The sequence below is a fragment of the Corythoichthys intestinalis genome, chromosome 14 (genome assembly GCF_030265065.1).
Source record: "Corythoichthys intestinalis isolate RoL2023-P3 chromosome 14, ASM3026506v1, whole genome shotgun sequence".
Taxonomy (NCBI): domain Eukaryota; kingdom Metazoa; phylum Chordata; class Actinopteri; order Syngnathiformes; family Syngnathidae; genus Corythoichthys; species Corythoichthys intestinalis.
In genome coordinates, this window is record NC_080408.1 from 44,170,944 (window position 1) to 44,185,117 (window position 14,174).

Sequence of the window (14,174 nt, forward strand, 5' to 3'; positions counted from 1 at the left end):
TTTGCTTAAATGCCATTACTTGTGCTGTTGTTATGCATTTCTTCACTTTCACTTTGACCTTCATTTAGGATCCGATGCCAAACATTCCTTTGCTTGGATTGGAAAGTGTCAGTCGCTATGGTAACAGGACCCCTTGGTCATCCACAGCATGAGAACTTTTAAATGAAAAGTCACTAGAGAATAGTACTAATAACAAAAAGAACATTTATTCAAGTATTAAAAATAAAAACAGTATAAATATAGTTCAGAAATACATTTGAATTACACATGTTCTACTTACACATCATTAAGTCTCTGACATAAATTCCATTGGAAGTCTATAGCTATCAGTGGCAGCCAATGGGTTAGTAACTTACATTTAAAGGAACAGAGATGTTGAGAAGTGAGTTGCCAATGTAAACGGGACTCGTCACGCCTCCCTGGCGTCCATCTGAGGGCAAACGTACATGTGTCAGTTTCACAAAATGAAAACAAACTAAAGACAGTTCAGCACTGAATCTTCAGACTTGCACAAGGTTCGGTGAGAAGACTTATTGTCTTTGTCACTGCTGATTTTGATTTAGATTCCATCAGGTATTTGACACACTTGTTGAAAGAATGGGGCCTCTCATGCAGCGCTACCGCTCAACTAATTGAGGGTGGTGCAGCACAGAGGCGACACTGTTCCCCGTTTCTCATTCCACTTTTCCATAACTTGACTATTTTCAGAGTAAATTTTCAACTGATTATCCCATGAATTCAATGGACATAAATTGAGTTGGATTTTAACTCTTTCACTGCCGATGATGATTGACTTCCAATGGCGTACCGCACGCATGTTATTCTTAGACCTTGACACCGCTTCGTAAAGCAGAAGTAAAGGAGGAGTGGGACATTATAGACCTGCCCTCGCATAAAAACCATGTTAATTGTGCTACTTTTCTCCGCTAATCTTTCAAAAACAAACATGCCGATCTCACATTGCTTTTTTGGAACTTGTAGAAACGACTCTAGACATTACGAAATATGAAGGATGTTTTCTTCATACGTTTCCCGAAACCAAAAACTCGGAGGAAAAAATGTGAAGACTGAATCAAGTTGCGCGGACTTTTAACGCCAACTCGGCAGTAAAAATTCATGCAGTAAACATTTTGTTGGGTTGGCATGGTCTTTCAGAGGACAAAGAGGCAAGCCATTTTGATATTTAATATTTTTAACTTATTTCTTAGCGTGATGTGTCGTGCCATGCTGCTTGTCTGACAATGAATGACCTGAAAAGAATTAAAATGGTATCTGACTGCCACTGTTACATTTTCTGTTTTAAAAAAAAAAACAACTTTAGTAAGGGGGAAGTGTAAATGAGTATTAGAATTAGGATTTGTTAACAATGAAAAAATCAAAAGTGTTCGCGTGGCTAAGAAAAAAAAAAAAAAAAAAAAATCACTAAATTAAATTGAAAATTAAAAATAAATAAGGCCAAGTTTACACAAATATCATCTTAAGCAATAATGCTAAAGAGGCATTTTGAAATTATTTTAATTCCGCATTTTCACGACCATTATGTGATGGGAAAACAGTGCACATAGAAGTGCAAAAGTACATGAAACCTCCAATTTGCTGATGTAGTATGCATTCCCGAATGTAGTATGCATTCCCAATGTATAGGTGGCAGCACCAATAAATAAATATATTTTAAAAAAACATAAAAGCACTAGAAAGCATTAATTCTGTGTCCGAATCTGTTCTTACTTTTGCTTTTATTGCCTGGTATGGAGCCTGAAGGAGAAAAATAACATCAACCATATTGTTAAGGTGGCTGGTAAGATAATAGGCTGTCCACAGGTCTCCTTAACAGATATTTATGAGAGGCAGGTTATGAGGAAGGCAAATGACGTACTGGATTGTGCAGATCATCCCCTTCATTGTTCGTTTGAGGTCCTTCATTGTTCGTTTGAGGTCCTCCCTTCAGGCAGAAGATTCAGAGTCAATTGTTTTGAAGTCCAACAGGACAAAGAACTCCGTTTTAAATTTGCACAATTCTTGCACCTAGATGCGAAGCTGTCTATAGCATTTTTAAATTGTAGTCTGTGTTATTTTATGTGTATGAGTTATCTGTTGTTGTGTTATCTGAATGCTTACCTGCTGTAAGATAAGTTTCAACTTCTTAGGGACAATAAACTTGAACTAACCTAAACTGAACTCCAGCGGCTGACGGAGCGTACCAACTCATTCAATAACACCTTTCATCTTTTGTTTATCATCTTTCATCCTGATCAAATAACAACATGGCGAAGCGCATCAAGGCTGTAATTAGAGTAGTGAATAGTTGACTAGATTCTTGAATAATGCTGAACGCAGTTAGGCTGTGTACAAGGTTGCTATGTGAAGACATGTTTTCCTTCACTGTGGTACTGTCCGTGTGCGCTGACATCATCAGAATCTTCATCTCCTCCACTGACAAATTTATTGGAGCATTATCGTCACCTACTGCTCCGGAGTACGGAGGTCCGTTGTCACTCAAAACTCACTCATGCATTGTAAGTTGTTTAGACGGCGACGACAAGGCGGGAGCTTTTTAAAATTTCCACCCTGGGAGGGAAGTTCACATGGCGACGCTGCAACACGAAGACGCAACGATTGTGTTGCGGAATGGCGAATACGCAAGCTTTTGATTCCGGCCTCCAAAGTGGAGGATTCGATTGTGGGGCTTGCTCCGCAACCATATCAATGGAAAGCCCTCACGCCAATGACGTTATCAATCGCACACGTCTTTTTGGCCGTGCGCAGCTCTGCTACTAAACATTAAAAACAACAAACGTGGCGGAACGTCAGCTTTGATTTACTGTTTGATATTAATTGTAATTTAAATGTTTAAATGTTTGCATTTTTGTGCCTTTTGGAGCAAAAAAAAAAAAGCCATTGCTTGGAGTGGGTGGGTATGTTGTCTTCCGGGCTGAGGAGGTTTTGGGATCAAAGAAGGAATCATTGGCTGTCGCCTTGTAAATCTGCACTGCCCGCTAGGGTCTGGCATGAATAATACATCGTTTTCACGCGGAATGGCGACATCGTTCGAATGGAGGCAGAACCATATAAATGCAAACATGAAATTTGTCGTATTCTCAGAGCGTCACCATGTAAACCACCCCTGGAAGGCTTTTTCAAATGTTTGCGTTTTCAGCCCACCGAAACACAGTCGCCGTGTAAACAAGGGGTCACCATCCGCCGGGCTGCGGACTGTTACCGGTCCGTGGCGCATTTGCTACCGGGCCGCACAGAGATAATATTTTATTTACGATCGCATTCTGGCCGAATTAACTTTGGCCTGTGCCCCTGCTTAACACATCAATATCCCTGTCTACTCCAGATATAATACAACAGTATAGATTAGAATGTCGTCATAGAAATCCATTGATTGGACTGTAAGCAGTACATCTTGTTTGCTATATATATCTATGTACGCTTGTCCTCCATAATAACGTATGACTAGGCCGCGGGTGCAGCACATTTGTTCCCCCACACGGGCGAAAATGACTGGAAAACAGACGTCTTTGGAGAGATTTTTTTATGGCGAAAAAGGGCACCTGATGAGCCAGAAGATGAGACTACAACCTCGAAGACCCACAAACTGCGAAGGAGTGGATTGATGACCCGTTTGTGAATAAACAGAGTGATTCAAGCATGTCTGTGCAACAGGAGGATCAGCTTGTAGAGATCGCAAATGACGGCGACCTTAAACGTACATTTGAGACAATTAAAGTCATTCCAGAATATCCTCACAGCGCTACGAGAACACTGAAAACCTTGCTACAATTTCCAACATCGTATCTTTGTGAAGCGGGCTTCTTAATTAATGCTTAACAACACGGCGAAGGCGTTAACAGTGAGAGAGCGGTGTGTAGCTAACATGTCAGGATGGGTCTGAGGAGAACTTTTCTACATATCCATCCACGATCAAACGTAAGTTAATATTCCTTTCTTTAAAGAAAGTTTGTAGAGTTTACTTTTGAATCGCTGCATTCGTGGCCATTTTTAATGTTACCCGCATGCGCAGAATCACATAGTTGCAGTTTTTGATGGGTTGCAAAATTTGTCAAAACACCGATCTGTGGTGCAAAAAAGGTTGGGGACCCCTGGAGTAAACGATGGGCTCTCTGGAAAGGTTGGTTTTTGCGTTGTCACCCCGTTCCCGTTGTCATGTAAATGGTCCCTAAGAGCCAATTAATGATATTCACATTCTTGCTCAATGGGAGTCAAACCACATTGACTCACTGGCTGCCATTAATGGCGAGGGAGTCTGATCCATTTGAACTGGTAATATTCATTCGCTGCAGCCTCCCCTTTCAAATGGATTGGACGTCTAATAGAGATAAACTACCGTAATTAAATAATAACTCCCTTCCAAGGCACTACAGTTGCAGCACACCCGATTTCATGAGTTAATGTTCATACTTTTACAATGGCTACCAATAATCTAAAGAGGTGCTCTTACCTGGAGGTCGCGTCCACTCTGCGATGACCCCAGGGAGCTCCACGAGGACAGATCTTCCTGATTGGCTAAAGTCTGATTAACAAACTGCAGCAGTCCTTTTAATGAGCTCACCCGATCATCGTCTCCCCCCTCGATCACGGTACGCTCCACACTGGAGTTGTCATCGCCAGCCATGTAGGTGAGAGGGTCGAAGGAGACCTCGCAGCTGGATGGAGGCTCAGTGCTGCCGAGTCCCCGCCAGCTGTGGTCAATCGCATCCGAGGGGGACGAGTCCCGCGGCTGCTGACTCAGCGCATCCTTCATCGTGGCTTTGAGGCTTGGAGGGAGGTCGAGGGATAGATCGTCGCGACAGCTCTGAAGCAGGCGCTCCAGGCCCGTGTCGGATGCAGGCGAGGGGAGGGAAGTGTCGTGAGCTGGAGAGATGATGGTCTCTGGATTTGTCTTGGGAGAGAGTTAAAAAACAGTCTTTGAAGATGGTAGAAGAACGGTTACGTGAGTAAAATATTATATTGTTTCAACATGTTCTAATCATTTGTGGAAAACAAGCACTAATGTGCAACTACAGGCTGAAGGCTCTGACCTGTTCGATACTCAATGGATGCAGTATCGTTCCATAAACTGTACTGATGTATTCTACACTCATTCCTAATGGATTTGACACCAAACATGATGACTATTTTCTGAGCATTTATAAAAATGAATGAATTTAAGTATCAATAAACATTTTCATTTATCGGTTATAAGCAGTGTTGTTAATCTTACTGAAAAAAAGTAATTAATTATAGTTACAAATTACTTCTCCCAAAAAGTAATTGCGTTAGTAACTCAATTACCTGAATGTAAGAGTAATTAGTTACTTGGCAAAGTAATTGGTGATAATTACTTTTTTATTAATTTTTTCCTCACAAAAAAAAAAAACATTGGCCACACTATGTGAAGTTTTTTGTGAAGGTTTTTGGTACAATTGGCCCGAGCCCAATTCTTTACCCTAATTTACCCTTTACCCTGAATCAACTGTTAAAAGTTGTTAAAATTGCTCCCATTATTGCATTAGTTCCCTTCTCTCTACTTTCGACATATGAAAGTTTTAAAACTGTTTCATCATTTAAAGATAGATTCAAGTCAAGATTTTGCCGATTTAGAAGTATTTTAGATAAAAAGTTACTTAGGTTCGCTAGAAAGGTTCTCTGCAACAGAGCCGTCCTAAAAAGTCTACTGCTTTAAGATGGCGGCTGTCTACTAACACATTTAGTGCCATGTCTGTCATTTTGCATCTAGTTATATCTATATACAGTACATGTGATATCTACCATGTCTACCATATCTACCATAACATGGGGGCGTAGTTTGTAGGCTATCGGCTACAACATGTATTATTGGAGCTACCTAGCATCGCGTTTGCTCCTCGTCACAATTTTCTTGCCTCCTCCCCACTCCTGCTCTGCTCTGTTGTCTCGGTGAGTCCGTCTCCCTCAGACTTTTCGACCAATATAGTAACACATAGTAACGCATGCCTTTCCATCCTCAGTAACGGTAACGGCGTTGCCAAGATGAGAAAAGTAATTAATTACATTACCCAGTACTGAAAAAAATAACGCCGTTAGTAACGCCATTATATTGTAACGCCGTTATTAACAACACTGGTTATAAGTGATGAGTACCTTCAATTTACCAGACAGCTGTGTTCTACACTCAGTCGCAACATATTTTATACTCAACAAGACTATTTTCTCACCAATTTTGAAATAGATTGGATTTTAACAAAGTATCATTAAACATTTCTGTTGATTAGTCATAAATGATGAGGCGTATCCTCCTCTAACATCTACATCTGTGTCTTATGCTCAATCCCCAAAAATATGATACCAAACACAACATCAATTAGCATCAAAAAGCAACAATTAACATTTTTCTTGATTGGTTATTAGCAAAGATTTTTGTAAACTGTACAACTGTGTCCTACGCTCACTACCAATGGTTAATATAAGATGAAGTAGTGGCAATTTTCGGTCCAAAATAGTTAATTTATCGTCAAAAACTGCCAATTTTTGTACCAAAATAGTTCATTTGTAGTCAGGATTTGCTCATTTTTGGTCCAAATTGGTTCATATTTATTTACAAAATGATTCATATTTGGTCTAGAATGGTTAACTTTTGGTCAAAATTGTTGTGAATCATTGTGCATTCTAATCATATAATGATGGAGCTGATCAATTAACTCTTTCAGTGCCATTGACGATGACAGAAGTCGAATAAAGTAACTCTTTTCAACCTTCTGTTGTGAATTTGAATTAGTTTGTCAATAGTAGAGGTTCAAGCCATTTGAACAAGGAGGGTTGACAGCAAATGAACATTTGTTCGTTCATTCGCTACTAACCCTCCCAGTTCAAATGGATTGGACATCTATTGCTATCAATGGCAGCCATTAAGTCACTGATCAGGTTTCAGTACCACTGAGTTAACAGTTACTTGATTACTGCATTTACCTTGATAGACTCACTGAAGTTCTCAATGGACCTCTGAGAAAAACCGAGCGGAGTATGGAGCCCAGCAAGTTGGTCTTTGGCTTCTTTCAACTGAATTTGGAGCTCATCATTCAGAGCCTTCACTTTCTCTAAATGAGTTTGAGTCTGCAGGAGCCTGCTGTGGCTCTGCTCCATCTGACTCTGGAGATGACTGGCTTGGGCCTTGGAACGGTCAAGCTCCACCTTAGTTTGCTCTAGCTGGATCTCCTGCTGCTGGACTTTGGAAGTGAGCTTCTCTTGCGTCGATGACATGTATGAGGACACTTTGAGGAGCTGACCTCGGTTCTGCTGCAGAGACTCCAGCTGACCAGGAAAAAATAGTAGAATTGGGAACATACGTAGGTTACTATTTGTTTTTACACAATAGAATACAGTTCACCTTAGCCTATGCAAACAGGCAGTGAGAAAAAAAAAGACATTAATGATTGTGTGTGGAAGTCTGGTGTAGTAAAAACGAAGGGAGGGATGGCGCCATCAAACAAGGAACTTAGATCAAAACACTAAACAAAAGCAGACGTGTAGAAATTAAATGTTGAATATTAAGTCATGAGGAGGAACTAGGAACTATCAAAGGCGTCACTTACGAGCAACGTTAAGCAGACGATGTCACGATATGACAACTGCATCCCAAAATAGAGTATGTGGTAGTTGGCTGCTGTTAACTCACATGCATTGACAGCAAGACATCAAATACATTTTAATTGAGATGAATGACATTGAGCAATCATGTTTCAGTGTAAATAAGAGTAAGAGATTAAAAAAAGAAATATATACTTTTTTCTGGGGGTGTTTTCCATTTTAAAAAATGACAATTTTTTAAAAATTAAAAGTGAATAGGACATATCTTAATATAAGAATAAACTTAAAACAAAAAAGAGTATTCCGTTTTTTCTGTTTAATTTTCTATTTGAAAAAAATAAAGTAAAAATTAAATTATTAAATTAAATTAATTAAATTAAAGGCTATATTCACTGTTTCCTTTATTCATTTTTTAACCACGAAAAAACGAAAACATTTGAAAAATTAAAACAAATATTTACAGTTTTTTCCTTTTTTACTTGGAAAAAAAAAAAAACAAATGATTAAGACCATATTTACCATTATCTTATCTGCTATTGACGGCGATCAAGTAAAAATGGACTGTGATGTCTATCGCTGTCACTGACAGCCAATGAATTAATTTATGAAAAAAGTAAGGGCTGTCAAACAGTTAAAATTTTTAATCGAGTTAATCACAGCTTAAAAATGATTAATTAATTGCAATTAATCGCAATTCAAACCATCTCTAAAATATGCCATATTTTTCTGTAAATTATTGTTGGAATAAAAAGATAAGACACAAAACGAACATAAACATTCAACATACTGTACATAAGTACTGTATTTGTTTATTATAACAATAAATCCACAAGATGGCATTTAGATTATTAACATTCTTTCTGTCAAAGGGATTTACGAATAGAAAGACTTATAGTTCTTAAAAGATAAACGTTAGTATAAGTTATAGTAATTTACTAATTTTATATTAAAACCCCTCTTAATGTTTTCGTTTTAATAAAATTTGTAAAATTTTCAATCAAAAAAGAAACTAATAGGTCGTCATTGTTGACCTCGCCGAGTGGTGATGTCACAGCTGTTCTTCCACAGTGTCTTTAACTACATAAAATAGTGATTGTAATACACCACAAGGTGTCACTGGCGAGTTTTAAATTACTTAAGAAATCAAGCCAAGGCAAAGTCTGAGTATTGCTTGTTTTCCTTTGTATATCCTACAAAAGAAAACAAGCTATTTTCATCCTTTTGCTGTGTATTATAACGTGTTTATCACTAGTAGATGTCTAATCCATTGGAGCTGGGAGGGTGGCAGTGAATAAATATTTGTTCATCCCTCCCACTTCAAACGGATTGGACGCCTATGGCCGTAGGTGGCAGCCAATGCCTGGCAATGGGTGAAATTTGCGACATTTCACGTCATTTCCTGTTGATTTTCGGGCACTCCCCTTTCCTTACAGGGCATTTACGGGTTACTTCTTGTTGATTTTGGGGCATTTACAGGTCACTTCCTTTTGTTTTTGGGGTATTGAAAAGGAAATGACTCAAGAATGTCCCCAAATGAATAGGAAGCGACTCAAAATCAACTGGAAGTTACATGTGATTGCCCTTAAATGAAAATTAAGTGACTCAAAATAAACAGCAAATAACCTATAAATGCACACAAAAAACAGGCTGTGAATGCTCTGGCTTCAGTGCTATTGAGGGCGCTAGACGTCCAACCCAGTCAAAATGAATGGCGTACCGCAAGCAACACGTCACTTCCGCTCATTAATATTCATGACATTAGCTACTGTTGCTAAGTAGGGACAAGCTATCGTTTGTCCTTAATAGGAAATGAATGGAAATCGTGTATGAAGGAGATGTTTACAGAGCTAAACCTACCAATTCTCTCCGAAAATGATGTGCCTGGTGCCAAATTCACTAGCAAAGATGTGGAAGAACATAAAAATGTTCAGTTAAAGAGATGGCTTGAGTGTCGAAGGCTGAAAAAGACGAAAAAAACGAGCGGACCTAAGCATAGGGCCTTCCCATGGGCTCACCACCTGTGGGAGGGGCCAAAGGGGTCAGGTGCGTAGGGAGTTGGGCGGCAGCCAAAGGCGGGGGCCTTGGCGGTCCGACCCCCAGCTGCTGAAGCTAACTCTTGGGACATGGAATGTCACCTCTCTGGCAGGGAAGGAGCCTGAGCTGGTGTGTGAGGCAGAGAAGTTCCGACTAGATATAGTCGGACTCTCCTCCACACACAGCTTGGGTTCTGGTACCAATCCTCTCGAGAGGGGTTGGACTCTCTTCCACTCTGGAGTTGCCCATGGTGAGAGGCGCCGGGCAGGTGTGGGCATACTTATTGCCCCCCGGCTTGGCGCCTGTACGTTGGGGTTTACCCCGGTAGACGAGAGGGTAGCCTCCCTCCGCCTTCGGGTGGGGGGACGGGTTCTAACTGTTGTTTGCGCTTATGCACCGAACAGCAGTTCAGAATACCCACCCTTTTTGGAGTCCTTGGAGGGTGTGCTAGAGAGCGCCCCCTCTGGGGACTCCCTCGTTCTACTGGGGGACTTCAACGCTCACGTGGGCAATGACAGTGAGACCTGGAGGGGCGTGATTGGGAGGAACGGCCCCCCCCGATCAGAACCCGAGTGGTGTTCTGTTATTGGACTTCTGTGCTCGTCACGGTTTGTCTATAACGAACACCATGTTCAAACATAGGGGTGTCCATATGTGCACTTGGCACCAGGACACCCTAGGCCGCAGTTCGATGATCGACTTCGTAATCGTGTCATCGGACTTGCGGCCGCATGTTTTGGACACTCGGGTGAAGAGAGGGGCGGAGCTGTCAACTGATCACCACCTGGTGGTGTGTTGGCTCCGATGGCAGGGGAAGATGCTGGCCAGACCTGGCAGGCCCAAACGTATTGTGAGGGTCTGCTGGGAACGTCTGGCAGAATCCCCTGTCAGAAAGAGTTTCAACACCCACCTCCGGCAGAACTTCTCCCTTGTCCCGGGGGAGGTGGGGGACATTGAGTCCGAGTGGGCCATGTTCCGCACCTCCATTGTTGAGGCGGCCGATCAGAGCTGTGGCCGTAAGGTGGTTGGTGCCTGTCGTGGCGGCAATCCCCGAACCCGCTGGTGGACACCAGCGGTAAGGGATGCCGTCAAGCTGAAGAAGGAGGCCTATCGGGCCTTTTTGGCCTGTGGGACTCCGGAGGCAGCTGACAGGTACCGGCTGGCCAAGCGGACTGCGGCCTCGGCAGTCGCCGAGGCAAAAACTCGGACATGGGAGGAGTTCGGTGAGGCCATGGAAAACGACTTCCGGACGGCTTCGAGGAAATTCTGGTCCACCATCCGGCGTCTGAGGAGAGGAAAGCAGTGCACTATTAACACTGTGTATAGTGAAGATGGTGTACTGCTGACCTCGATTCGGGACGTCGTGAGTCGGTGGGGAGAATACTTCGAAGCCCTCCTCAATTCCACCGACACGCCTTCCTTTGAGGAAGCAGAGTCTGGGGACTCTGAGGTGGGCTCTTCGATCTCTGGGGTTGAAGTCACTGAGGCGGTTGGCAAGCTCCTCGGTGGCAAGGCCCCGGGGGTGGATGAGATCCGCCCGGTGTTCCTAAAGGCTCTGGATGTTGTAGGGCTGTCATGGCTGACACGCCTCTACAACATCGCGTGGACATTGGGGACAGTGCCTCTGGATTGGCAGACCGGGGTGGTGGTCCCCCTTTTTAAAAAGGGGGACCGGAGGGTGTGTTCCAATTATAGAGGAATCACACTCCTCAGCCTCCCCGGTAAAGTCTATTCAGGGGTGCTGGAGAGGAGGGTCCGTCGGGAAGTCGAATCTCGGATTCAGGAGGAGCAGTGTGGTTTTCGTCCCGGCCGTGGAGAGTGGACCAGCTCTACACCCTCGGCAGGGTCCTCGAGGGTGCATGGGAGTTCGCCCAACCAGTCTACATGTGTTTTGTGGATTTGGAGAAGGCGTTCGACCGTGTGCCTAGGGGAATCCTGTGGAGGGTGCTCCGGGAGTACGGGGTACCGAGCCCCTTGGTAAGGGCTGTTCGGTCCCTGTACGACCGGTGTCAGAGTCTGGTCCGCATTGCCGGCAGTAAGTCGAATTCATTCCCAGTGAGGGTTGGACTCCGCCAAGGCTGCCCTTTGTCACCGATTTTGTTCATAATTTTTATGGACAGAATTTCTAGGCGCAGCCGAAGCGTTGAGGGGGTCCGGTTTGGTGACATCAGCATTGAATCTCTGCTTTTTGCAGATGATTTAGTGCTGTTGGCTTCATCAAGCCGTGACCTCCAACTCTCACTGGAGCGGTTCGCAGCTGAGTGTGAAGCGGTTGGGATGAAGATCAGCACCTCCAAATCTCAGACCATGGTCCACAGTCGGAAAAGGGTGGAGTGCCCTCTCCGGGTCGGGGATGAGATCCTGCCCCAAGTGGAGGAGTTCAAGTATCTTGGGGTCTTGTTCACGAGTGACGGTAGGAGGGAGCGGGAGATCGACAGGCGAATCGGTGCGGCGTCTGCAGTAATGCGGACTCTGCACCGGTCCGTAGTGGTGAAGAAGGAGCTGAGCCGAAAGGCAAAGCTCTCGATTTACCAGTCGATCTACGTTCCTACCCTCACCTATGGTCACTGGCTTTGGGTCGTGACCGAAAGAACAAGATCCCGGATACAAGCGGCCGAAATGAGTTTCCTCCGCAGGGTGTCCGGGCTCTCCCTTAGAGATAGGGTGAGAAGCTCGGTCATCCGGGAGGGACTCGGCGTCGAGCCGCTACTCCTCCGCGTAGAGAGGAGCCAGCTGAGGTGGCTCGGGCATCTGGTTCGGATGCCTCCCAGACGCCTCCCTGGAGAGGTGTTCCGGGCATGTCCCACCGGCGGGAGGCCCCGGGGACGACCCAGGACACGCTGGAGAGACTATGTCTCTCAGCTGGCCTGGGAACGCCTTGGGATCCCGCCGGAGGAGCTGGTTGAAGTGGCTGGGGAGAGGGAAGTCTGGGCTTCCCTGTTAAAGCTGCTGCCCCCGCGACCCGACCCCGGAACAAGCGGAAGATAATGGATGGATGGATGGCCCAAAGCATAGCTTTAGCTTTTTTATTGACGCGACTGACAATGACATTCTCCTGTTTCAACAAGCTATCCTTTACCATCAGCCCTTTCTTTCTTATATATCCTCTGGTTGTCCTACGTCTCTTACCGTTCTTGGGGTAATTTAGTTAGCGATCGCAAATGCTACTCAGTGACAACCAACGAACACTTTTAATTTTTTCATTGATAACACATCTTAATCCTATAATTTACACTTCCCCCTTACTAAAGTTGTTTATATATATAAATAACAGAAACGGTAACAGTGGCAGTCAGATATCATTGTAATTCTTTTCAGGTCATTCATTGACAGACAGAAGCAGTACAGCACAACGTTACGCTAAAAGAATAAATTAAAAATATAAAAATGGCTTACCTCTTTGTCCTCTGAAAGACCATGCCAACCCAACATAATGTTTAATGCATATGAAATGTGAATGGATTCACCGAGCTGGTGTTAAAGTCCGCGCAAGTTGATTCGGTCTTCACATTTTTTCCTCCCGAGTTTTTGGTTCCCGGGAACGTAAGAAGAAACATCCTTCATGTGTCGTAATGTCTAGAGCCGTTTCTACAAGTTCCAAAAAAGCAATGCGTGATCGGCATGTTCGTTTTTGAAAGATTACTGGCGAAAAGTAGCACAAATTCCGTTAAGTCTATGCGAGGGCGGGTCTATAATGTCCCACTTCGGCTTAACTTCCGCTTTACGATGCAACGTCATGGTCTAAAAATAGCCTGCGTGCGGTACGCCATTGGAAGTCTAGCGCCGTCAATGGCAGTTAGTGAGCCAACGTAGACACTATTCTAATAGAACATTTTGGTAGCGACCTGTTGGTTCCTTTTTTTTTTTTTTTTTTCAAAAAACAGTGGCACCTTTTTAAATTGATATGTCGATTCTTGGGTTAGGGTCACAGGGCTATTGTCATACCCTGACTTTCAATATCATCGTGCGTTGTACCTCCTTGTTGTGTTGCTCTCGTTCAACCTTCAACTCCAGCTCCAAAGAAGTGACTGCGTTCCGCAACCGGGCCTCTGACTCCTGCCAGCATGTGTCCTTCAGAAGCAGCTCCTCCTCTGCACGGTGCAGCTTTGCCCCCTGCGCATGCATTCACACTTCAGACGGTGTCCTGCCATCACGCGGGTACATCAACCTTGGGGACGGTGCTTACCAGTTCATCCTCCTGGAGTTTGATGGCGTCAAGTTGCATGGAGAGGGCTTTGCAGTGACATCGAGCTTCTTCTAGTTCCTGTGATAATGTCTCAAGTCTTTGTCGATGGGTGTCCTGAAACAAGAGTATTCAGATTGGGGAAAATGGTTAAACAAGTAGTAGTGATGCATGAATGTACATTTTTCAACCAATAATTTCTTCCTCGTTCGAGCCGATAACCGATAATGTCAAGCCGATAATTCTATTAAAAGATATACGTAAAATATTAAAGTATACACAAGAGCAAATAATACTGTGCAAAAATAGAATTTATTGCTCTTTTTCCCACATCAAATGTGAACAAGTAGTAAATTCCAACATCTCAACAATGGCATTGACATTG

General features: G+C 43.5%; 1 protein-coding gene across 1 annotated transcript in view; it reads right to left on the reverse strand.

Annotated features, from left to right (window-relative positions):
* Positions 1–436: 436 nt before the first annotated feature.
* Positions 437–14,174, reverse strand: part of ccdc18 (coiled-coil domain containing 18) — a 43,721-nt gene continuing 29,983 nt past the window's right edge. Inside the window, exons 21-26 of the mRNA XM_057858352.1 lie at positions 13,793–13,906; positions 13,582–13,719; positions 6,955–7,296; positions 4,469–4,909; positions 1,877–1,942; positions 437–1,755 (exon numbers count right to left, since the gene is read on the reverse strand). Of these exons, the coding sequence (XP_057714335.1) occupies positions 1,672–1,755; positions 1,877–1,942; positions 4,469–4,909; positions 6,955–7,296; positions 13,582–13,719; positions 13,793–13,906 (1,185 nt within the window). The 3' untranslated portion in view covers positions 437–1,671. The remainder of the gene's footprint in view (positions 1,756–1,876; positions 1,943–4,468; positions 4,910–6,954; positions 7,297–13,581; positions 13,720–13,792; positions 13,907–14,174) is intronic.